Genomic DNA, 23820 nt, shown 5'->3' on the forward strand with positions numbered 1-23820 from the left:
AAGAACACTGACTGCCGAGTCAGTAGTTGAGCAGCAGTGCATCAGTGCAGTTTTGTTGAATTGTTGCAAACTTGGCCGATTTTTCCGTTACATGTCCTAGACCAGTACCTAGTTAATATATAAATTGATCTCAATTATTTGTTCGGCCGCAGAAAGTGTAGAAATAGTTCCCAACAAAAATGCCGCTGAAAATCAAGAACGTCCTTGTGTGTGATGCAGTTGATAATGCATGCGTGAAATTGTTACAAGATAATGGGATCAATGTTAGTTAGACTAAATTATACAAATAAATTGTGCAAATTATAACTTGTGCTTGCGTTTTAGGTGGATTATAAATTAAAACTCACACAAGATCAGTTGATAAAAGAAGTTAAGGTAAGAATCCATCTCAAAGAACAAATATGTTGATATTACTACATTAAAAATGTACAAGCCGTGGAATTTCAAAAATAGTTGAACAGAATTTGTATTCGGATTTAAAATTTAGATTGAAAACTTAGAAATCTAGGATAGAACAAATTCAATTTATATTTCTCGATTATCCAGACTTTGCTATTAGAATTTACTCTGATGGGAAATAATGCTCCTGCTTACTCTGATGGGTGAGTGCTCCTACTTTGGTCCTAGAGCCTACTTTAGTCCTAAAATGCCGAAAATTGTAAATAATTCATTTTGCTTGTAAAGGATAAAAATGCTGCTATGTGCACATTGAACTCTTATTCTTCCTGAATCCTTACATGCCGCTTTTTGTCATAAAAAGTCTTTCTCATAAAATTTTCAACGTTTTAAAAAATGTGCCTCCTATTCAGTGGTAAATTAGACAGCTCAATTAGTGGGGGGCGTTTTGAGAAATGAGAGGAAATAAGGAAAAATCACGTTTTTTCAGTGTCCAAGCCAATATTTAAAGGGTTATTACTTTCACTATGGAGAATATGAACCAGATTACATATTTTTCCTAAAATAAATGAAAATCAATGGAAAGCCCGGAAAATTTTTAAAGGGTCCAAATATAGGAGACTTTAACTTTGATGTTCCATTTTTAGACCTAACATCACAAAAACTTTGTGTGAATACCAACCAAATCAACAAAATTGCGAATTTTTAATTGGGGCATAATTCAGAACCAATATTGAACATATCTTACATTTTTTGTTAGCTTTACGCAAATAAACTATAAGTTAGTAGACATATAAAAATTTGAGCTATTTTTCTGCTGATAGAGCTGACGGGGAGTAAAAGTGTTTAAAATATTCATGACAGAAATGTAAGTTTTTTTAGTCGTTAAAAAGCTGTAGTATTTTTTATGGTAATATTGCCACCTGTAAAAATAGTTTTGATTAGTATCTTTTATGGAATATTTACCTGTACAACAAAAACTCACCCTTGACTTGATACCTGGTTGCTAGAATATAGAGGATAAAAAAATAATTATATTAATCTAACCAAAATTCGTTAAATAGAGTCTCACCTTGCTTCAGCGTACGAAAACAAACTAACTCCAATGTGACAACTCGATTGCTGATTTTCCAGCAAACTAGATCAATTGCTGGAAAGTCCAGCAATTTAAAAACCGATTGCTGATTTTTCAGCAAAAATGACAAGAACACAGCCGATTGCTGAAAAATCCAGCAATTCGAAAACTGATTGCTGGTTTCCAGCAAAAATTTGGATTGCTGAACGTTTCCAGCAATTTTTTTTGCTGGAAATCGAATCAAAAATTTACTGTGTACATTAATTGTTGCAAATTAGTTACTTTATGAAACGAAGGGTTAAGGAGTTTTCGAACAATTTGAAGTCTGAATCAATTACTAACATCTTTATGCATCTATTGAATAATGTTAGGTGGAACTTTCCAAACCCGTATAAAAAAATCAACAATTTGAAAAATTATTTTTGAATTTTGATGAGTAAGAACATTTATAATACTCAGGATAGCGGATTTAAAAAAAAATGATTGAATTTAGTACAAATTTCAAGATTAAAAGAAGTACATATTTCCAGATAACATTTGGAAAAAAAAACTTTACAAGATTGCTAAATAGTTTCTAGAATAATGAACTCTAATCGCTGTGTGGAACAATGGATTCGCATGAATATTTATGGGTGGTTTGTTAATTATAACTTTTAAGAACATCCAGTTCAGCAAATGATTCAATTTGAATTTCCATTGAATAAAGATTCCATTGCTTGAAAATTTTCGAAGAAATCTTACAATAGATCTGTTCTAGTTTTGAGTTGGAGTAGTTTCTGTTTTTTTTAAACCATGGCTTTTTTTCAAACCATGGCTGCAGCTGCTTATATGAATGTCAATTAGGGTTCCAAATTTCCTTGAAAAATATCCTATCGGCTTCCCTGAAATTTTGAAGACGTCACACTAGCGTCAACTAAGGGTAAACGAGTTGGGGTTCAACCTCTAGTTTAAACTTTTTTCACGCACACTTGTGCATCAGTGTAATTTACGTTACCGTAAACAATATAAAAACAAACCCTCTCCATGAGGATCCAAAAACAGCAAGCGAGGTATTCTACTCTACACTCAAAATTTAAAATTCAGAACCAAATTATAATAATAGAGAAATCAAGAGTAACAATCTAGACTAAAAACTAATGCCAAAACTTCACAAATCCATCCCAAAACCAAAATTCTGCTACCCTTTTTTCAAAATTTTCTCACTTGTTTCCGAAATTCAGGTCTAAATATTAAATTTTGAATTAAATTAAACCCATTTCGGAGGTTCTGATTCCATAATTCCCAAAAACAAAAATTGTATTCCTGTGTATCCAGTTCAGGATTCTTGATTTTCAGTTTGTATAGTCATAAGAAATTAGAAATGAAAGCTGATTTGAAATCCTGAAAAGAGAAATTTTGTATTATATTCAAATTCGTAGTTCTTAAACTTAATTCTTGCACAATATTTAAAAATTTAAAGCTTCGAAATGCCAATCCAACATTGAAAATTCAGATTCAGATCTTTGTAAATTCATATTTTAATTCTGATTCGCAATACAGATTAAAGATACATAATTTTAATAGTGAATTGAGATTAAACCTGAACTTCAGAATTTAAATAATAGATTCATGAATGAGGGAAATTACACTAGGCTCATAAAATTCAGATATGGAATAGGATTTGGGAATCGTATTTTTTGTACATTTCAGATATCGTAAGGAAATTTGGATACAGATTCAAAGCGCAATTTTCAGTGTTCGGCATCGCTAACTGAAAAGTTAGCGGCGCTAATTAGATCGCTAACTCGGTCAAAGTTAGCGATCGCTAATTAAAACCGCTAAATGTTGCGTAAAAGTTATCGATCTATAATAAAGCGCTAATCGCTAATCGATAGTAGACAGTTTTGAAAAAGATACGCAAAACACAAATTTTGCAGCCTTTTTTAATTATAATATTGACTAGAAAAGTGGTTAAAGGATATCTATAGGGGCAGTTTTCGAACTTATTTTGTTATAATTCTGTCCAGTTTTAGGGGCAGTTTTCGAACTTATTTTGTTATACTTCTGTCCATATCAGTCGTCCACTTTTAGTTTTTTTAGCGTATTTGGTGGAATGTAAAAGGAAAAACTTTTGAAACAAAATTTTCAAATTATTCACCTGTTTTTCTTTTTTTTTTTACATCAGTTAATGCAAATATTCTCTTTAGGTAGATGTTTTGTTTTGTCCGAAATAGTTTTTCATCTTTTTTTACATTAATACTCAAAAGATTGATTGATTTATTGACTTTTTTGTTCTGGAAATTTAATTTTTTCACAACTTTTTCATCTCTTTTATATTCAAAGAAGGCTTATGATTTAAATTCAAGGGAAGACAATTCAAAAAGACGCTTTTTCCTATGATTCCAGTCAAAATCGAAATCGAATAGCTTCTAAAATCAATCTATAAGGAAAATTTAAATACCTCATCGGATTCAAAATTTTTAATCTGAATTATGCCGAATTTATGATCTTGGCCAAATTCACACTTCAAAGAGGTAGCGTTCTTCAGTTAGCGGATCTAAAAACTAGCGGAACTTTCTTATCCGCTAGCTGAAGAAAAATTTAGAGAGAAAATAAATTCGCTAACCGAAAGTTAGCGGACTAATTAGCGATTAGCGGATTAGCGTTTTTGTGCCGGACACTGGCAATTTTTCTAATTTAGGTTCAGAATTCAGATTTAGAATGCAGGTTCAAAACTCAGAAAAAGGTTGAACTTGTAAATAAATTTTACAGTCAACATAAATTGTTGAGGAACTCAAGAGATCGTGACCTTAACATATTACAAATCAATTACGAGATATCTGTTTTTTTTTTGCTTGCCAACAGTGTGCTACACTTCGAAGTATGTATAAACCGAATGGACTGAATTTGAGTGTCAAACATTATTCTAAAAAATTGAAAATAACATTTGCGGTAACTTAAAATTCTAAATTTGTGAAATTTATAGGGGTTTCTGAGATATAGAATGCCGAATTTCGGTGTACAAACACAATTCGATTGAAAATCACAAATAAAAGGTTTGAGCTCTTTGTTATATCCAAAAAAACCCAATAACCTATATTTCAAAACATCACCCAAGGGATTTTTATGATGGAATTTATTCTTTATGAAGAATACTGTGAAAGAAAAATCTTCATTAATGTGGTTCAAGTTAGTTTAAAAAAAAAATATTAAAAAAAAATTAATTTATTTTCATCAAAGGTTAAAATCTTTGAATTTGCAAAATAGTTTTGAATATTATTTGATTTCAGTATGAATAAATTTTTTTCAAGAAAATAAAGAATCTCTTAAAAAAGCTTATTTTATGCCCAAATCAACTAAGTTTGATTTACCAGACTCTTAAATAAATTCAAAGATATTAACAATCGATGAAAGTGACTTTAGCTCACCTTTTAGGTTGAGGACCAATTTTCAAAAGTTACGATTTATCAATACGAAAACTATAAATGTCAAAGTACTTAAAAATGATTAATCATATAGTTACAAACATAATTTGTTTTAATTTTTGTTTGTATTCGTGAATTGTTGGGCAAAAAAGTCGTAGGTAAGGTCCCCCATGAGTCAATTCTTCCTACGACCCTGACTATTAATATTCTTGAATTTATGATCAACAAAACGATGAAAAACTATTTTTTTCAGGAAAAATTTCAATTTCAGCGACGGGTTTAGATCAGATTTATGCATTTAATTTTTTTTATGGTTTTCTATGGTTAATTCAAACCAATGATTTGTAGAGGTTTTTACCACAATTGGTATAAAATTGTAGAAGTTATTGCTATCGATCATTTGCAATTCACTTTTGCCAACAATACTGTTGATTTTTGTAAAATTAAAATCGACAAAAAGATAGAAATGCATTTAACTTAAATAATTTCAAATTTATCACAGTTTTAGACTACGTTTATCTATTAAAAAAAATATATCCTAAAAACTTTAAAATTTTATTGAATACAAAGAATTCAAGAGGTTATTATAATAATACAGTGTGTTGTAAACTGTAGAAGCTATGATAATTTAACCTTAACAGTGATGCTAGCTCTTTCAATAAAATTGAAGAATCGTAGTGTATAGCAGGGTTACTGAAATTGGACTAGAAAACATAAAAATAAAACGTTTAATAAAAGACTCCTGGCGTAAAATGATCATTGTATCAAGAGGAAGTAACATGTAAAATTTGAGCTAGATTGAACTGCTGTAGCTACTGGAATTGAATCTGGCGAGCGAATGTGATTTTAAACATTTTACTCAGGAGAAGTATAAAAACTGATTTCTCAACAAAAATTGTTTAAAAATCGTTTACTTTTGAATATTGATTTTTTTAATTTTTTCAAAGCCTCAATTAAGACAAAGACAAACGTTTCTAATCAAGATCGTACTACGATAAGCGTTATCACAAAAAAGTTATAGGGGTTTTTTGTATTAAATAATGTTCATAAACATTTAGCTATTTTAATAAAAATTCCCTCCAGTGTTTCTACAATCAGAAAATCTAAAGATAATGGATTCAAATGGACTCATATATGGATTTATATGATTCCAGATAATTCTAATAGTTTCAGATAATTCGACCTCTACAGACTGCTGACAGGATTTTCCAGCCGATTTTTTAATTTTAGGATTCGAATATACAGTACCGCTCATAATTGTATAGAAATTGGAAGCTCGCGATGTACCATTTTGACTTTGAACTTCCATAAGATAGATCAATTATCACACTATCATATTACGAAATTTGAGCTTTCTAAAGATATTTTGGTCAGATATACAGTAATTCTACAAAAATCGGACTTTTAGGACTTTTACTATTCAAACTGCAATATCTCAAAAACTACGCAACGCTTTTTATTGAAATTTTGCAGAGTGATTGTTGAAATATAAAATTAAATAACATTGCTGAAGTTTTTGAAAAGTTCTATCAAAAAGTTACGCGATGTACAATATTTCAGGCATGAACCAAGAAATGAGATTTCTATAGAAATTTGGACGAATGTTTCCATAGGAAAATCATACTTTATGTATAACAACCAGTAAATCTGTTTCTATCAAAAACCTAAAACAATTTTATGACAATCTTATTTCAAAACACAAATGGATCATTTATTCATGTTTTTCTTTTTTTCATTGCTTCCGTCAGACATTATTTGACTGACTTGTGGATGGAAAAGATATTGTTCTCATGAATCGTCCAAAATTCTATAGAAATCACATTTTAAGGTTCATGCCTGAAATATTTTACATTGCATAACTTTTGATCCCATTGATAGAACTTTTCAAAAACTTCAAACTTGATAACTTTATATTTCAACAATCACTTGCGTAGTTTCTGAGATATTGCAGTTTGAATGGAAAAAGTCCCAAAAGTCCGATTTTCGTAGAATTACTGTATCTCTGGCCATAAAATGTTAAGAAAGCTCAAATTTTGTAATACAATAGTGTGTTAGTTGATCTGTCTCACGCAGAAAATTTGAACAAAAAATATCATCAGAGTAAAAAGTTATAGAAGTTCAAAGTCAAAGTGACAGTGTGCGTGCTTCCAATTTCTATACAATTATGAACGGTACTGTATTTTTAAGCAATTTTCTTTGTCTTAATAGCTCTGTAGCTCGTTTGAAATAATTTTTAAAAATTTTCAAAGTTTCTGAAGATATTGTTGAGTTACCAGTTCAATTTACAAATATTTAAAATAAAAACTAAGAAAATTAGCACCTCAAAAATCGCAAAATACTAAAAATATATATATATATATATTTTTTTTTGAAGATTTGAAATGGAAAATTTCCAAAAAAAAAAAAATGTGTGTCACGGACCAAATATTTTAGTTTTTGGTGGAAATGCCCAGCTTTTCTTTTTTTTTTTCTTAAAGTTCTTCTAAGAAACACATCGTGTATATTGTTTTTTTTTGTCGTATTTGCTATTTTTTTCATTCTCATAATCACTTTTAATTAGTTTTTTGGTTAGTTTAGTTTTTTTTTGTCATTTTTAGGCTTTTGTTTGTATGTGTTTTCAATTTTCATGAAATATTCATCTTTTTCTTCATTTTTTGAGTACTAAATAATTTTATATTAAGTTTTTGAAAATTTTTATTTGGAAGAACCCAAACGATCAAGATTTAAGAAGCCAATTTTTGTTTTTGTTGTTGTAAATATTTTATCATCCTCAAAAAACGCTAAAACATGCATCGATCATGAACGGTAAATGAAAAAAAATGATTTTCGAATAGAAATCGAACTCAAGTCTACTGATTACCTCTCCGACAATGGAGTCCGACATCTAACCAATAGGCCAAATCGTCTGATGTAAACAAGGCAAGCTGAAGCTTTATAATTCAGTTGACTACATCGAGTTGAATTTGCTGCTAGATTATACGGCAGAAAATGCTCATCGTGCCCGATTACAAGTGCTCTTTTCGCCCCGAGTCAACAAATTTAAGTAAAAACGTGTTTTAAAATTGATTTAAGTGAAACATCAAAAATTGCATGATGGTGAAAATTGAGGAACAATGTGTACATTATAGATCAAGATGATTTAAAGATTAAAAGAGCTTATTTCGTGGTGCTAAAAAATAATATTTTCGTCACTTGAGAACCTAGCTGTTTTTTTTCTCAATAATTTTGTAAAGATGATAAAGAGATTGTTTTTTTTGTGAAAATTTAATACTATAGGAAGTACGATACAAATCCTCATGAAAATTTATTTAAGAAAATACGTAGGTACTTTTGTATAAAAAGAGAATTGCTTATTATGCCCCGGGTGCATATTATGCTCTTATCTTTCCTACTTAACAATTAAACAATAATTTAAATATTTAATGAGGCATTTTAAAGAAGCTCTTTTGCTTTCCGTCTTGTATCAATCATAAACATGTATGTCGTGGTAAGGCTTAAATAAGCCTTAGTCAATTCATTGACTATGTAATTTTTTCTCTAAATTTTCAAGAACGAAGAAATCATTCTTTATGAAATAAATTCAACATTCCTCAAAACAATTTCAGGAATTTCTGAATGTTCCATTTTCAAGATTTTTAGTCCAGGAGAAAGTTTTTCTAATAAGAAAATAGTATTCAAACTAGATAAGCGAACAGTGCAGATAAGATACTTTAAATTAATTTTGGATTTCCCATCCCCTATATCCCCATACAAAATGTTTGGAAAATATGAACAAAATGGTCTATAACTTTTTTCTATTAGTCCAAAACTGCTTGTTGCCTTGTCGAAAGTTATTCCTACGTTTAAAATATTCACTTCATTTAAGTTTAAGGATTTTTATAGTGTTGCCAGAATTAATTACGATTTTTATAATGGAAATTACACCTTTTCTTCATAATTTTTCTTTAACTTTAAGGCGTTTGAGGGTCGCCTTAGAGTTGTCTAATAAAAGTGAAATTTTTCACAGTGTGTTATCTTGATAAAAGAATCAATATTAGGGGGTGGGAGCAGTGAAATTATGGCTATTAAAAGCTTTCATATAGCTTAGAGTTATAAACAATACGAGTACAATATATGGTTTTGGGAATTTCCAAGAAACAGATCACCAGACTTCCCGACTCCCGAGAACTCTATACACCCGGTAAAGGACACTCTGAATTTAAGGTATAAAAGCTACTTCCAAGGACGCACTTTTTGAAGTTTTCATGTTGCGCAATTTTCCTAATATTTTTCGAAAATTCATGGTTTTTATTGGACTTTTTTTGCACTCTTTGGTTGCCTCAATCTAGATTGAAGCAGTGAAAAAAAATCAAGCTATTTAAAATTATTTTAAATAAATCGAAAATATTGAAATTGATACCTACTAAGCACAAGGATTTGGTTTGCTGGATAACTTTAATTTTGGTTTTAATTTCAATTCCCTTTGAGAAACTGAACAAACGATATAACTGTTCAAATAATTTTAAATTCGCTGTTCAGAATAAAGAGGAAGTTTTCTGATTAAAGGTCCTTTTTTTTCATGATGCTGGCTAAGGTTTGAGTTCATTGCTCCCGCTTCGGAGCAATCAATATCAATCAGACAGGAAAATCAACAACAATCATATTGATCTGTTCGTTGTAATTCATGAGACAATAAAAAGGAAAGCTGGTAAATTGCCTTTGCCTGGGACAGACAGATGATTCCGGAAAATTCGGCGAGCAATCTTTCAAGTCGAAAAACGATTTATTCTTCCAAGGGGTACAATTCAACCGCCATCGAGAAGGGATTACGCTGTCGTCTACCCATTCATGGAGTCTTAATATAATATTGTCTTATTTTTTTTCCTTTCCGCCCCAAGGGTTACGATGCACTCATCGTACGGTCCGACACCAAAATTACCCCCGAAATTCTGGACGCCGGAGCCGGTCAGCTGAAGGCCGTTGGAAGGGCAGGTGCCGGAGTGGACAATATCAACATCGAAGCGGCCACCCGCAATAATGTGCTGGTGTTAAAGTGAGTATTCATGAATCATTTTTGGAAAATGTGTTATTATGTGAAATTTTCAAAAGTCTCGATTAGCGTTTCAAAGTTTTAATCATCTCAATAAAAAGCCTAAATGCCTACTTAAACTATTTGAAAAGAGCATCACAAGTAAAGTACCTTAAACAAAGATGTTGGCATAAAGTTAAAATATCAATTTTCAGTATACAGATAAGTGCGTTTTTGAGAGAATTGTATTTATGAACAATGTACAGAAGGAAGTTGATTTTTCAGGGCTTATCAATACCCTGTAATTTCGTCCCTCAATTTCACAATGTTCGATGTTGAAAATAATGTGGAGTCATTAACCTTTTCTCTAATTTCAACAAATGGCTTGGAAAGGAAAAGGTTAATTGATGCAAATTATTGGCGACGAAGCGATAGACAATCCTTCTACGTGTAGAAATAAATGAGGTGGGAAATTCGTTAGATACCTGTTATCATGTTATCAAAATGATATAATCCATCAATGCTGTTGCCACCCGCAAACTCATCGCCACTTCGCATCTGTTTCTGTCTTTGACAGCACCCCCGGGGGAAATTCCATCTCAGCCTGTGAGCTGACGTGTTTGCTGATCGGCGCCCTGGCTAGACCGATTTGTCCGGCCGCCACCAGCATGAAGGAGGGACGCTGGGACCGGAAACTGTACTCCGGTTCGGAACTTTTCGGCAAAACGCTAGCCATCTTGGGTCTGGGAAGGATTGGTCGGGAGGTGGCCATCCGGATGCGGGCTTTCGGGATGCGTGTCATCGGTTTCGATCCGATTACCACTGACGAGGAGGCCGCAGCAGCCGGTATCGAGAAAATGGAGCTGGAACAAATTTGGCCCCAGGCCGATTATATCACCGTGCACACTCCGCTCATCCCTGCCACCAAGAGTAAGTTTGTTTCTGAATAGTATTACAATCTGATTTGCGTTTTTAAATTCTGAGTTTTGAATAAGTTCACAGGTTTAGATCTATTAAATTGACAAAAAAAAGCAATTTTCGAATAAATTAGGGTTTTAATTCAAAACTTAGTAATACTACGTACCAGATTCGAAAAAAATAGATTTCAAGATTGAATACTAAAACCAAGATCAACTAGGTAATTTTGTTCATTTTAGTCAAAGTCTTTGATTGCTGCCATACAGCCCGAGTATTTCAATTAACTTATGTTTAAATTAAAACTATGTCAAAGCTAGGGAACGTCATGCAAATTCAGCCTGGAGCAATTGTAGACAGTCAACAGTGCTTACAGTGTACAGTGTATACTAAGGTTGCCAGAATTTTTTCAGTACCTATCCAGGCCCGACAAATCCGGGCAATTTTTTATAAGAACCGCGCAAAATCCGGGCATTAGATTTCAAAATTGACAACCGAAATCCGGGCAATATCCGAGCAAATTTTGTCAAAACCCAAAAATTATTCAACAAATATCAAGAAAAAAATATTGAAAAAAAAGTTTTTTCACTAAAGTACATCTACAGGTTTTAAATCGTATTAGAGGCTTCCCGATCAGGAGGGAAAAACTAAATTATATCAAGATGAGATATTTTGATACTAATATTTTTCCTATCTAAATGAGTTATTATTCAGTACTCGTAGGATGTTAAAATATCTCAAATTATATCAAAAAGTCTATGCGATCATAGGTGAATTATATCAATTTAAGATATGCTTCTTACAAGATTATATCTCGTTCAGATAGCATAGTTTGATATTGGGCAGAACAAAACCTATCAAAATTATAACTTATCAAGATATGAGTGCTTCGAGAAAATTTTCTAGTGGAATGTCAATAAACCACATTATTTGCTAAAACCATGCCCCATTTTTGGTTTCCCAAAACTTGGATTCAATTTTATGAATCTGTTGAGCGAAACTCATAGACGTACGGTTTGGGCCGTTAACTTCGATGTCCGTGTTTCAGAAAAAGTTGTACGTATATCAAAATAAGATATAATCATTTTGTTTTAGGACAATCCGAAAAAAATCTTGATCATTGAAAATGAGCTCAACCCCATTCAAGTCTGTGAATCAGAATAAGATATAATTCAGATTGGAAAAACTTAAAATCGAAAATTTAGAGTACTTAATTATAACTGAATCAGATGTAAATATCTTAATGAGATACGTTTGAGTTATTATTTTGATATGCTCTCCTGATCGGGTTCCAAAAAACCTTATTTTTTATAAGTCTTGCTAAAAAATATCTTTTGGAGGCATAAATTATCAATTTTTACAACACAATTTGTTTTTTTTTTGTTTTATTAGCCAAACAAAGTGAATAAACTCGGGCAACATCCGGGCATTTTCCAATGAAATCCGGGCAACCGCGCTGGGCGGGACTGTTCCCAAATTTTGTATGAAATATCCGGGCAAACCCGGATAAAACCGGGCAATCTGGCAACCTTAGTGTATACACATCTTCGTTGCAACTTTGTACAGTATGTTCCATAAACTTTCGTCAGATCCCTAAAATTGAATCCAATTTTTGGGAAACCAAAAATTAGTCATGGTTTTAGCAAATAATGTGGTTTATTGACATTCCACTAGAAAATTTTCTCGAAGCGCTCATATCTTGATGAGTTATAATTTTGATAGGTTTTGTTCTGCCCAAAATCAAACTATGCTATCTGAACGAGATATAATCTTGAAAGGAGCATATCTAAAATTGATATAATTTAGCTATGATCGTATAGATTTTTTGATATAATTTGAGATATTTTAACATACAACGAGTACTGAATAATAACTCATTTAGATAGGAAAAAAATAGTATCAAAATATCTCATCTTGATATAATTTAGTTTTTCCCTCCTGATCGGGATTCGCTTGAACATACGCCCAAATAAAATAGTCGAGGGGGTTCAAATTCAGGCTGCTAGGAGCCCAAAGATCCTTCGATCGAAACATCATATTCTGGCTCCACTCAGCTTTGGGTTTTATCAACAATTGTTCGCTTTGTGGCATGGTATCAGACGCGATCCTATGGGAGGGGGGGGGGGGAGGGGTGATCGGGGTGATCAACCCCCCCCCCCCCAGCGGCAAAAAACCGTTACAAAATACTCGCAAACGCTGGAATTTCTATAAAAGTTTCGAACTTTTCCTAGTGGGTGTTCTTTCGAATTTTCAAAATTTTCCACTCCGTGGGGGTGGTTGTTAAATAAAAGAATTTATTAATTTCTTAAATTCTTAAAATTGGAAAACATTGGGTACGCCAAACGCTGTAACTTGCAATTCCCTTAGACCGATTTTCACCAAATTACTTTTGCCATGGCACTTACAGTGATTAATTTAATTTGCTGACCATATATGTTTCTTTTATACATTTTTTATACATTCATATCTAAAAAATTTTCTAAAAATATCAAAAATTCTACTTCTAAAATTAGAGGTAATGAACAAAATCTGATTAAAATTGAGTTGAAGAATAAACCTCCAAAAAAAGTGTTTAAAACATAGGCTCCAAAAACATGCGTATGTATTAATATTTCCCAGATGAGATTAAACCAGTGATAATAATATCCCGTCATCACTCGACTGTTTTCTCGGGAACGAGGTAATCGCTCTACATATCAAATTTCTGACCAACACGGCTGGAGTTCCAAATTCACACCAATTATATCGCCGATACTGCAGCTCATCAACACAATAATAATTAAAATTTTAAGTAGAAATCTAGCTTAATAATTTAAGTTGAAAATCCAAGCTGAATCTGAAAGTTCCGTTATTTCATTAGGACTTTTTCATTGAAAAATAGTATAAGCTTTAAGAAATGAACCCTTTATTATTTTTTTTAATGTTAAATTGTACAATAAGTTTGAAAATATTGAGTACATGATAATATTCATATTGAGTGTACGAAGCAAAAATACAATTTTTCACTTTTTTACTAAATCATTCGTTTCAAATTTGTAACTATTTCTTTTGATTCAGTTCCAATAAATTTTAAAATCTATGAGAGCTTGAAATTTAAGAGAAAACAAATAAAAATAAAGTACCGAAAGCTGCATACCTAAGAATTTGATTTGAATGATTTGGTTTTAGAAATAAATTTATCGAAACAAGAGTTTATATTAATTCGTTTGTTCGAATCACGATTCAGCAATATACTTCAGAAAAATAATAAAATATTCAGTTTTAAATTTAAAGCAATTGTTAACACTTTTTCTAATAAATGTTTGGATTTCCAAAGGTATTATTGCTAAACGAGAATCACTTAAGTTTTGGTGAGAGTTTTGCGGTTATATATAGATACTCAAGAAAAATATTGTAGATAACTTGAGGTTTCTTTCATATTTTCTTCTATAAAAATGTGTGTATTTTTTCATTTGTAAAATTACATTTATATCGGAAGATTCTTTAAAAAGTTCTTAAATTGATAATTTTTAAACTGCTCAATATACAAATGACGAAAATGATCTTTTTAATCAACAATTGTTCGCAGTGAATATTAAAGATTCGCAGATTGTTTTACAAAAGGATGTATAAGTTGTTTAAAAGGATATCATAATATGTATGTAGAAAAAGTTTGTTAAACTTTTCTAATTTCAAATTTTTTTGAATACGAACTTCTAATTTAGTTGACTGAAATTTGAAGGGAAGAGGAGAAGCAGTGTGCATCATGGTCGTGTAATATTGCTTTAAGGAAAAAATACATAAAAATCATTCGTCAGCTTTTCGGATGAATTTTTAACTTTTTTTGTGATACCACCCATCATTTTCTGCACCGTACTGCTGGTATCCTCATTCGTAATCTTGTTCCACCACTTTTCCATTTGAGCGGGTTTTTTCATGATTCTGCCACATTTCTTCAGTTTGTCCTTATCTATTTCCCAATATTTCTCGATGGGACGAAAATCCGGACAGTTTGGTGGATTGATACTTTTTTCAACAAAATCGATCCTGTTCTCCTTATACCACTTAACGACATCCCGGCTGTAGTGGCAGCTTGCCAGGTCCGGCCAGAACTTCACCGGACCTTTGTGGGACCGAATGAATGGCAAAACCCTCTTCTGGAGACATTCTTCTTTGTAAAAATTTCCATTCATTGTGTCCCCAGTGATGAAAATTTTAGTCTTCTTCCCACAACTATAGATCCCTTGCCAAATCATCAACTTACGAGCAAATTTATCTGCGAAAACAAACTTGAATCTAACCGCAACATTCCCTTTACGCTTCGCAAGAGTAAATTTGTTACCGGGTATTTGTCCTAAGTCCATTTTGACGTATGTTTCGTCGTCCATCAAAATGCATCCGTTGTACTTGGTCAACACTTTCTCGTACAACTTCCTTGCCCTGGTTTTGGCAACCAGGTTTTGTTTCAGCGTCTTGTTGTGGTATTTGCTTGCACGATACGACCGCAAGCCTTCTCGCAAACAAATTCGTCGAGCTGTACTGTGGTTCGTCTTGAACTTTTTCGCCAAATCACGCAAGGAGATTCCAGGATTATTGTGAACTGAACTGAACCTTTGCTCGCAGCTTCCGGTCATATGTTCCACTTTTACGCATGGTTTGTTTTGCTCGATCCACCGTAAAGGCAGCCACACAATACAGCGTCGTCCGTCGCGTCACGTCAGCTGTCAACGCCGTCGTTGTGTACTAAAACGCTGACGCGACGCACTCTACAATTTTTTCACCACAATATAGCGTCCACTGACAGGGCTGACAGGGAAATATTGAGAGAAAACTCGCAAACTCCAACGCAAAATGTTTCATTTATTTTTATTTAAAAAAAAACGGGAACATACAAATCAAGTTAATATTTCTAAAAAACGCTTTATATGTAATTTCATCATTATCATTATAATGTTAAAAATAAATTTCAATGGAGTTTTTCAACAAATGTGTATCATCGAAGAGATAAAATGACGATGATATGAATTTTGAATCTGTTTGTGTCAATCTTTGACGAAAAATATCAAATACGAATAGTTCAAACCCATGCTGACGCGCTTAAATTTTGATATTTTTCAAAACCAAAACGTCGACGCTCGAAAACGCTGCCGTTTAGAACAAGTTTTTCGTTTTAGTACAATGCCTTCGCTGACGCGACGCACCATTGTGGCGACTCAAACGGAAAATCAGTGGTTTTCAATCTTTTTTCACTCACCGCCCACTTTTGGAAAAATTTCGAGCTCAACGCCCCCCTGGGCAAATTTTCAAAAAAAGCTATTGAAAAAAATGAGAATCTGGATCGTTGAAAAACCATTAGCTTTTGGCTTGATGCTCCCTTCCAAATAAACAAATTTCAAATCGAATCAAATTCATATGAGGCCTTCAGATTTTAATTAAATGATGTCAAAAGTTTCTTTATATTTCATGATTTTTCAGATTTTTAGAACTTTATTGTTCGAAAGAAAATTGCGAAATTTTTGAAATATATATGGAAAACGACGTTTAGCTCGAAATTAGTTTTTATGCACTTATATCCTTTTAGCTCCAAGGGCCTCATATTGCTTCAAACCTCCAGTAAATTCTATTTAAAGTTTCCTGGACACTTAAACTGATTAATTAGTTTGTTTTGATATCAAATCATACATCTTAAATTTTGGTAAACAAAATTTTCTATTTACCATTAATTTTCATTAATGTTAAAGGCATTGCAATATTGAATACAAATTAAATACTGTCAAGTCAGTAAAATAACGTAAGAATAGTATTACTTCTTGATATCTGAATTTGAGTTCTGTTCAAAGTTATGCAGCATTCACGGGTCTTAAAGTTTAAATTAGATTCTAATAACTGAGTCCAGGCAATGTTAGTGATAACCGAATAAATTTGAAGCTTATTCATGACAAATGGCACAATTGATTTTTTGAATCGATTGAAATAGAGATAAACAAATAAGAACTTAAAAAAATTCCATTATATAAAATAAGTGTAACATATTTTCTTTCAAGAAAATCTATCACTATATTTAGCAGATTTTTGAGAAAATACAATTTAAAGATTAACAAGCATTGCCATCAAAAATTATTCTTGTTTTAGTATAACCCAAAATAATATTACAAAACATGACCAACATGTAGAACGTATGCAAAATCAGCGACAATTTAGAAAAAAAAGTCTTTTAGTTACATTTAAATATACTGATTGAAATACTGGAACAAAAATTAGTTTGCAGCTCTGTGAAATTACAGATATTTTAGTCTTCAACATGATTTCTAGTTTTGTAACGCAATTTTATTTATTGCGTCGAACTTACTCTTTGTTATTTCAAATTCACGTTGTTTCGTGATTGGTGAAAATGTGAATGACCTCACCGCCCCCCTGAGCCCTTCCAACGCCCCCCAAATTTCAACATTGAGCTCACCGCCCCCTTGGAAGCTCTCAACGCCCCCAAGGGGGCGGTAGGGACCACTTTGAAAACCACTGCGGAAAATGGCATCCTCAAAATTAAATGTCAACGCGACGCGACGATCGACGCTGTATTGTGTGGCAGCCTTAAGGGTCTCCCGGTAACGTTGCTGACCACGTCGGTTTCTCTACGTGAGTGTGCAGAATTTTCTCTCGCCTTTCGCGTTCCATCGTCGATAACTTTTGACTGACTGTTTGAATCTTGATGAAATTTTCACCACTAAATAAACAAACCATCCGGATCAAAACACTGTCAAAAGATTCACGATGTGACAACTAGGGGCGCTGCAGTAAATGAAAAGATGCGACCAGATTCTATGTGAAACAGACTTTAGTAACGATTCTAAGTGAAGTACGTAGGTATTTACCAAATGATGCAGCCTCATTTGATCTTTTCAGTTCTTGACACGTAGAGAAGTGCACAAGGTTTTCTTTGGAAATTAGGTTAATCCATAACCGTAAATTCGATTGAAAGTTTTTTACATCATCACAAGCAGTTATGATATTTTTTTCTGTTCCTTGAAGCTTTAAGTTCAAATCTTGTAGGTGGCCAGTGAGATCAACGTCAAACGCCAAATCCTGATCCCTGTCGTCTGCTTGAAAATGTTCAACAGGTTCACCTTTCATTTCCAAAAATAATATTATTTCCTCTCGAAACAAAAAAAGTCTTTTTAATATTTTGTGGCAGGAAAGCCAGCGTACTTCTGTGTAGTAGGGAATTTTGTTTAAATTTAAGACGGGGCTATGCGGGCCGCATCGACCAAGGCCGCGGGCCGCATACGGCCCTCAAACCCTCAGTTTGACATGCCTGCTCTAGAACATAATTACCGTTCAGGGATGAAATACAGCACAGTACTCGCTTGCTAATCGGACGTTAATGGAATCAAGCGATCCGTTCGACTATCGAAAACGTCCGATTATTAAAGGTGGGCTTAAATATCAATATTTGAGATTTGAAGAAGCATTACAGGGGGCACCAGATCAATCAAAACAAACTTCTCAAATGAGAACACGACGATCAGCTGCTTCTTCTTCAACTTAGACAGAATTCGCTTCGAGCGCTCAAGTCCCAGTGCTTGAATTCGTTCTGTTATTAAGCGGCGCTGTGCAATTGCCTTTATGATACAACTCAAGTCACCTCTGACCAATCTTTGCATGAAAGAACTCGAGGTATTCCCTTGCTTAGCCAGCCTCCGGATTGATCTTACTGGATTCTTCTTACCTTTAGCCTTGACCGATTTTAACACTTTTACAGGGCGTGAGAATCGTAGCATTCCACTACCGGGATCCACCTAAGGGTTCTTTATGTACATTGAAAGATCAAATGTTTGCATAAATTCGGAGGTTCTCAACAGTCAAAACCGCGCGTCATAAGGTTTTTGGAACTTAAAGATCCATGAATGTATGCAAACATTTTTTATTCCAATATACATAAAGAGTCCACGCGCAGATCCATGATGCGCAATTTTCTCAAAGAAATTCATTTTCTTTATCTATCCCAATTTATGTTAACAGTTTTGCCCACGATGCAAGAACACTTAGCCAATTTACCAATATTTGAATTGAAAAATTGATAATTCTTCACAACTGATCAATTAACCTTAGAATTTTTGTGTGCGTTTTAATGATTTCTATATAATGCAGATCATGGCCGTAGGAACCCCCCCCTCCCATGAGGTTCAAAAAAAGAAAGCGAGGCATTCTACTTTGCACTGAAAATTTTGAATTTATATACAAATTATTATAATAGAGTAAGGTTTTTTAAGAGTGACAATCTAGACTAAAAACTAATGCCGAAACCTCAAAAACCCCATTCCAAGTTAAAAATTCTGCTACAGTTTTTCAAAATTTTCTCACTTGCTCATAGAATACTTAATTTTAAATGAAATTAAACCCATTTCTCAGGTTTTGGTTTCATATTCCCATAAACAAAATTGTATTTATTATTTGGTATTAATATTTTCCTATTCTATTCGTATATTCTTGATTTTCAATTCGAATAATCATAAGGAATTATGAATGAAAAGCTCCTTCGAAATCCTGCTCCAAATTTGGTTTGGCAATTCAAATCAAATTTGAAGCATATTTTTCTAAAATATTATGCAAATTATATGCATTTTCAATATTTTGATAATAGTTTTCCGAATAGGAAAAAAAAAAGAAAAAAATTATTTTATATTCAAATTCGAGTTTCTTAAACTTATTTCTTACACAAAATTCCAATATTTAAAGCTTTAAATTGAAGCCAAAATTGAAAACTCAGGTTCAGATCCACTATTTAAAATTCATATTTTAATTCAGACACACAATACCGATTAAAAATAAACATTTTTAACCATGAATTGTGATTAACCCAGAATTACAGAATTTAAATTACAGATTTATGAATAAAGGCTCTAAATCTAGGCTCATTTTTTCGGAAAAAGATTCAAAGTTCAATTTTTGAACTCAGGTTCAGAATACAGATTCAGAAAGCAGATTCAAAATTTAGAAATAGATTTAGCTTGTAAATGAGTTTACAATCAGCAAAATTTTTTTAAGGAATTCAAGAGATCATGAACTTAAAAAAATGCTTGTCAATTCAATTCTCTTGTCAATCCAATTTCAAGATTAAAATTTTTAATCAAAATAAGCCTGAACTGTGCACATAATTCAGCTGAAAATCACAAATATAAATAAGAGTTGAAGTTATTTTTCTATGCTTTGTTTTTCGAAAAAAAATCCAAATTTTATATTTAAAAAATCATTCATAGGATTTAATTATGCATTTGATTCTTTATGAAAAAAATGCTGTTAAAAAACACATACGCATTATTAATATTGCAGTTTTTAAAAGCCAAATATCAAACTAAAATCAAAAATTTGGTTCAAGATTGCATCAAGCTAATTTGGCTTTTTATCTCTTTCTTTAATTTTCGAAAATTTTATTGTTTCTCATCGATGGAAAAATCTTTGCGTGTACAGGAGTTTAGAATATTGGACTTATTTGATTTAAGCATAGAATAAATTTTTCTTAAGCAGCTGAAGGCTCTCCTAAGAAAAATTTTATGCTCAAATCAAGTAAGTTTGATCTAAAAACTACATACATAATTTGTTTGGATTTTTTCAATTCGTACATTATTGGACAAAAACTCATAGATAAAAATCAGTCATCAAAACCCCCCCTATGAGTCAGTTCTTCTTACGGCCCTGATGCAGATTGTATGTACTGAAAAGTATTGAAAATTAGCTAACAGTTTACAGTACGCTGGCTTTATAGGTATCTATAAAAAGAAATTTTAGTTACTATATGAAGTTTATGCTGTGCGTGATACAGTCTCAATAACCACTTTCATAAACGTTAAGCTTTTTATTATGTTTAAAATATCTAACAGGCTTTTCAAAATTATAAACTACTAGCTGACCCGTTTTACTCGTTATTTAATAAATCATTAGTAAATATTTACAGTTTTTTAATATCTTCGTGCTCGTGAATCAGTTTCCATGAAAATCGTCTTCAAGTTGTTCGAGTTTTGTCCCGTTTCTAGTTGATTTTGTATAGGAGCCCCCTTCCATAAAATCTCGAAACTTTATACAAAATATCTCTGGCCCGAAAAACCCTCGGATACCAAATTTCACTTCATTTCGACCGACCATTCATACGTGATGGTGTTCAAGGAAAACGTCTCCATTTTTATATATAAGAAGATGAAAAAGAGATAATTTTGCATGGGGACCCCTCTTCCTTAAAAGGTGAGATTCTTGAAACTAAACTAAACTCTTTTAAATTTTCTCATCCATGTCTTCAGCAATTTGTTGAATCTAGATAAAATACACAATTTGTTCAACAAACAAAGTTATATTCACTTCATTTTTTGGTTTAAACCACCATAATAGAATGTCAAAAAAATAAACGACAAATTATGCGTTTTGAGACTATTTGTAATTTTGAGATCTAGGATGATGTTTTTTTTTTTAATTAGTTTATGCTACATTTTAATAGTGGTTACTTTATTCACAACTTTGCTGAAGATATGGAGGAAAAATTCTGAATAGTTTACTGTCTATGAACCATATAAAAAATAATTTATTTCCGAAACATCAACATTTTTTAGTCCTTTAAAGGACACAATTGTGTATTACTTCCGAAGAATCGAAAAGCAACTTTTGGATGAGATCGGAAAAGCCCTCTGGAGGGATGAATGTACACACAAATACATGTGAACTTCAAAACTAGCAAAGAGTGGATTCGTTTCCACCAAATGACCCCAAAAATGTTCAGCAGTGTTATTTATTTAGCGATAAGCGATTAGCGCTTTGAATCGGAGATCGCCCACTTTCAAAGGAATTTTAGCAGTTTCAATCAACAACCGCTAATTTTGACCAAGTTTGAAAAGCGTTCATAACTTTTCAGTTTGCGATGTCTGAACACAATTTTGATCGCTATTTTTTTAATTACAAAATTACTTAGGTATTTCACTTGTACTTACATCAGATTCAAGAATTCTTTTTTTCAGTTTTCAAAACAGAAAGTAAAAATCTTTAAAATCAGTGGAAAATTTTGAGCACAATCTTTAAGGATTTCATTCGTATTTTCTTACACCGTTGAATCATTTAAACTTTATTTATTATTTTATTGATTTAAAGGATGCTTGTGTTAATTTGTCATCTTTCATAGCAGATTTTACGATATGATACATTCTAGCGTACCTTGATAATTCCATTTTTTCCACAAATTTTCTTTCTTTTGTATGGTTTTCCAATTGAATTCAAACCAACTTAATAAATGCTTGATAGCGTATTGAAATTTTGTTATCGAAAATGTTAGTTTTAAACCCAACACTTCCATTAAAAAAAATCTCAGGATATAAATATCTTTAAATGTACAAACCAAGAAGGTCTTTAAATTACTAGGTGCTCTGACTTTTACAGTAAGTAGGCGTGGAGAGCACGGTTAAGTGGGGTGATGCTCGTTATCTTTGTTTCTAGATTAGCAGTGAGCTTAAATGAAAAGGCAAGCTTAGGTATCAACTGTTCTATGGACTCGAAGTAAACAAACGCTACAAAGCAATCCACATGGTTGATTCTGAAATTTGAGAGATCGTATCACCTCCTATTTACCCTCCTTGGTACAAACTGTAAAAATGGTTTCGTTTGCTTGGAAGTCTATACCTAAAGAACCAACTATAAACATTGGTCGCTGCAGGAAAAATTGGTGGTCCAAAAGTATTAATGGCCTACTTGAAGCACAAGTTTAATTAATAACGAAGTAAAATCGAGAAAATTGTTGTACCTTCCAAACAAACTTGCTCATTCTAGGGTAAACGTTCTCAGATAGATTTTCGGAAAATTTCATGATTTTTTTTATCTTTAATTTATGTACTTTTATTTTTTTTGCTTTAATCTCTTATTAATTTTTTTCTGATTTCCTAATTTCAACCAGTTTTGAAGCAAAGTTAAAATATGTTATTAATAGCAATTGTGTGGAAAATCAGGCTCTGCATATTATATACGCCTATTTCAAACAATTGTTTAAATCTAATTGAATTTTACATAATTATTTGGAATAGGGATTTTGGTATGCAATCCTGAGATGAACTTTGACCGCATTAAGTCAATGAAACTTTTTTTTGAGTAGTGATGAAAATTAACGTTGGAAAAACCTTTTATTCAAAAGCCCCGAATTTTCAAGCGAGTATAACAAATTTCAACCCTTTAACAGTACTTATTATAAATCTATTGACGCAAGGTATTCTGAGAAAATATCCTTCTGATAGCAGGTGTTTCACCATCGCATGATAAGCAAATCCATCAACTTTAGAGCATCATTTTTCAAACCGGGAAACAAGATTAAGAACACCATTATTATCCTCTTTCGTTAAATTCTATTTTTAGATCTGATCTCCGCCGCGACCCTCGCCAAATGTCCCAAGGGCGTCCGTGTTGTGAATGTGGCCCGCGGAGGAATCGTCGATGAGGCCGCCCTGCTGGCAGCCCTCGAAAGCGGCCAATGTGGCGGAGCTGCCGTCGATGTGTACCCGGAAGAGCCCCCGAAATCGGAAACCACCAAAAAGCTCATCAATCACCCGAAGGTTGTGGCTACACCGCACCTGGGTAAGTGATACCTATTTGCTGCGTTAAAGTTCGCACCACGCTCCAGCTGATTGAGAGACCTATTCCGAAAAACTAATTCTATTTGTATCGTTCTTGTTTCCATTTTTTCCTGTCATCGGGTTTCGATTTTCCCAATTTACACGAATGGATCGCATCACATCACACCGAATAGGTGCCAGTACGTCAGAGGCTCAGGTACGAGTGGCCGTCGAAGTTGCCGAACAGTTTATCGCATTAACAGGGACATCCAAGGTTTACACCCAATATGCCGGTGTTGTCAATCGAGAGATTTTAAAGAATGTATTCTAAAGTGTCTGTTTAATCTTTGTTCTTCTATACTGTTTAAGTATAAACTGTTTGTTCTGTCAAATTGAAATGTTCATTTAAATGATTTGAATGTAGATAATAAGCACTATCAGCACACAGATTGTGGCTGCACCTAAAAGTAA

At 32.7% G+C, this 23820-nt stretch overlaps 1 protein-coding gene across 1 annotated transcript; it reads left to right on the forward strand.

Annotated features, from left to right (window-relative positions):
• On the forward strand, nucleotides 1-23820 carry LOC129748784 (D-3-phosphoglycerate dehydrogenase). The gene is made up of 6 exons (XM_055743528.1): nucleotides 1-263; nucleotides 325-375; nucleotides 9753-9907; nucleotides 10461-10813; nucleotides 23153-23371; nucleotides 23544-23820. The coding sequence occupies exons 1-6, from the start codon at nucleotides 180-182 to the stop codon at nucleotides 23678-23680; spliced, it is 999 nt and encodes a 332-aa protein (XP_055599503.1). The 5' UTR covers nucleotides 1-179; the 3' UTR covers nucleotides 23681-23820.

This window comes from Uranotaenia lowii, chromosome 2, assembly GCF_029784155.1.
Source record: "Uranotaenia lowii strain MFRU-FL chromosome 2, ASM2978415v1, whole genome shotgun sequence".
Classification (NCBI taxonomy): domain Eukaryota; kingdom Metazoa; phylum Arthropoda; class Insecta; order Diptera; family Culicidae; genus Uranotaenia; species Uranotaenia lowii.

What these genes read in the sequence shown, in the direction of transcription:
- LOC129748784 (XM_055743528.1), top strand. Translation starts at nt 180, where the DNA reads ATGCCGCTGAAAATCAAGAACGTCCTTGTGTGTGATGCAGTTGATAAT. An exon ending in AGTTGATAAAAGAAGTTAAG is followed by an intron (nt 376 to 9,752) that starts GTAAGAATCCAT and finishes TTCCGCCCCAAG; the next exon opens with GGTTACGATGCACTCATCGT. An exon ending in GCTCATCCCTGCCACCAAGA is followed by an intron (nt 10,814 to 23,152) that starts GTAAGTTTGTTT and finishes TTCTATTTTTAG; the next exon opens with ATCTGATCTCCGCCGCGACC.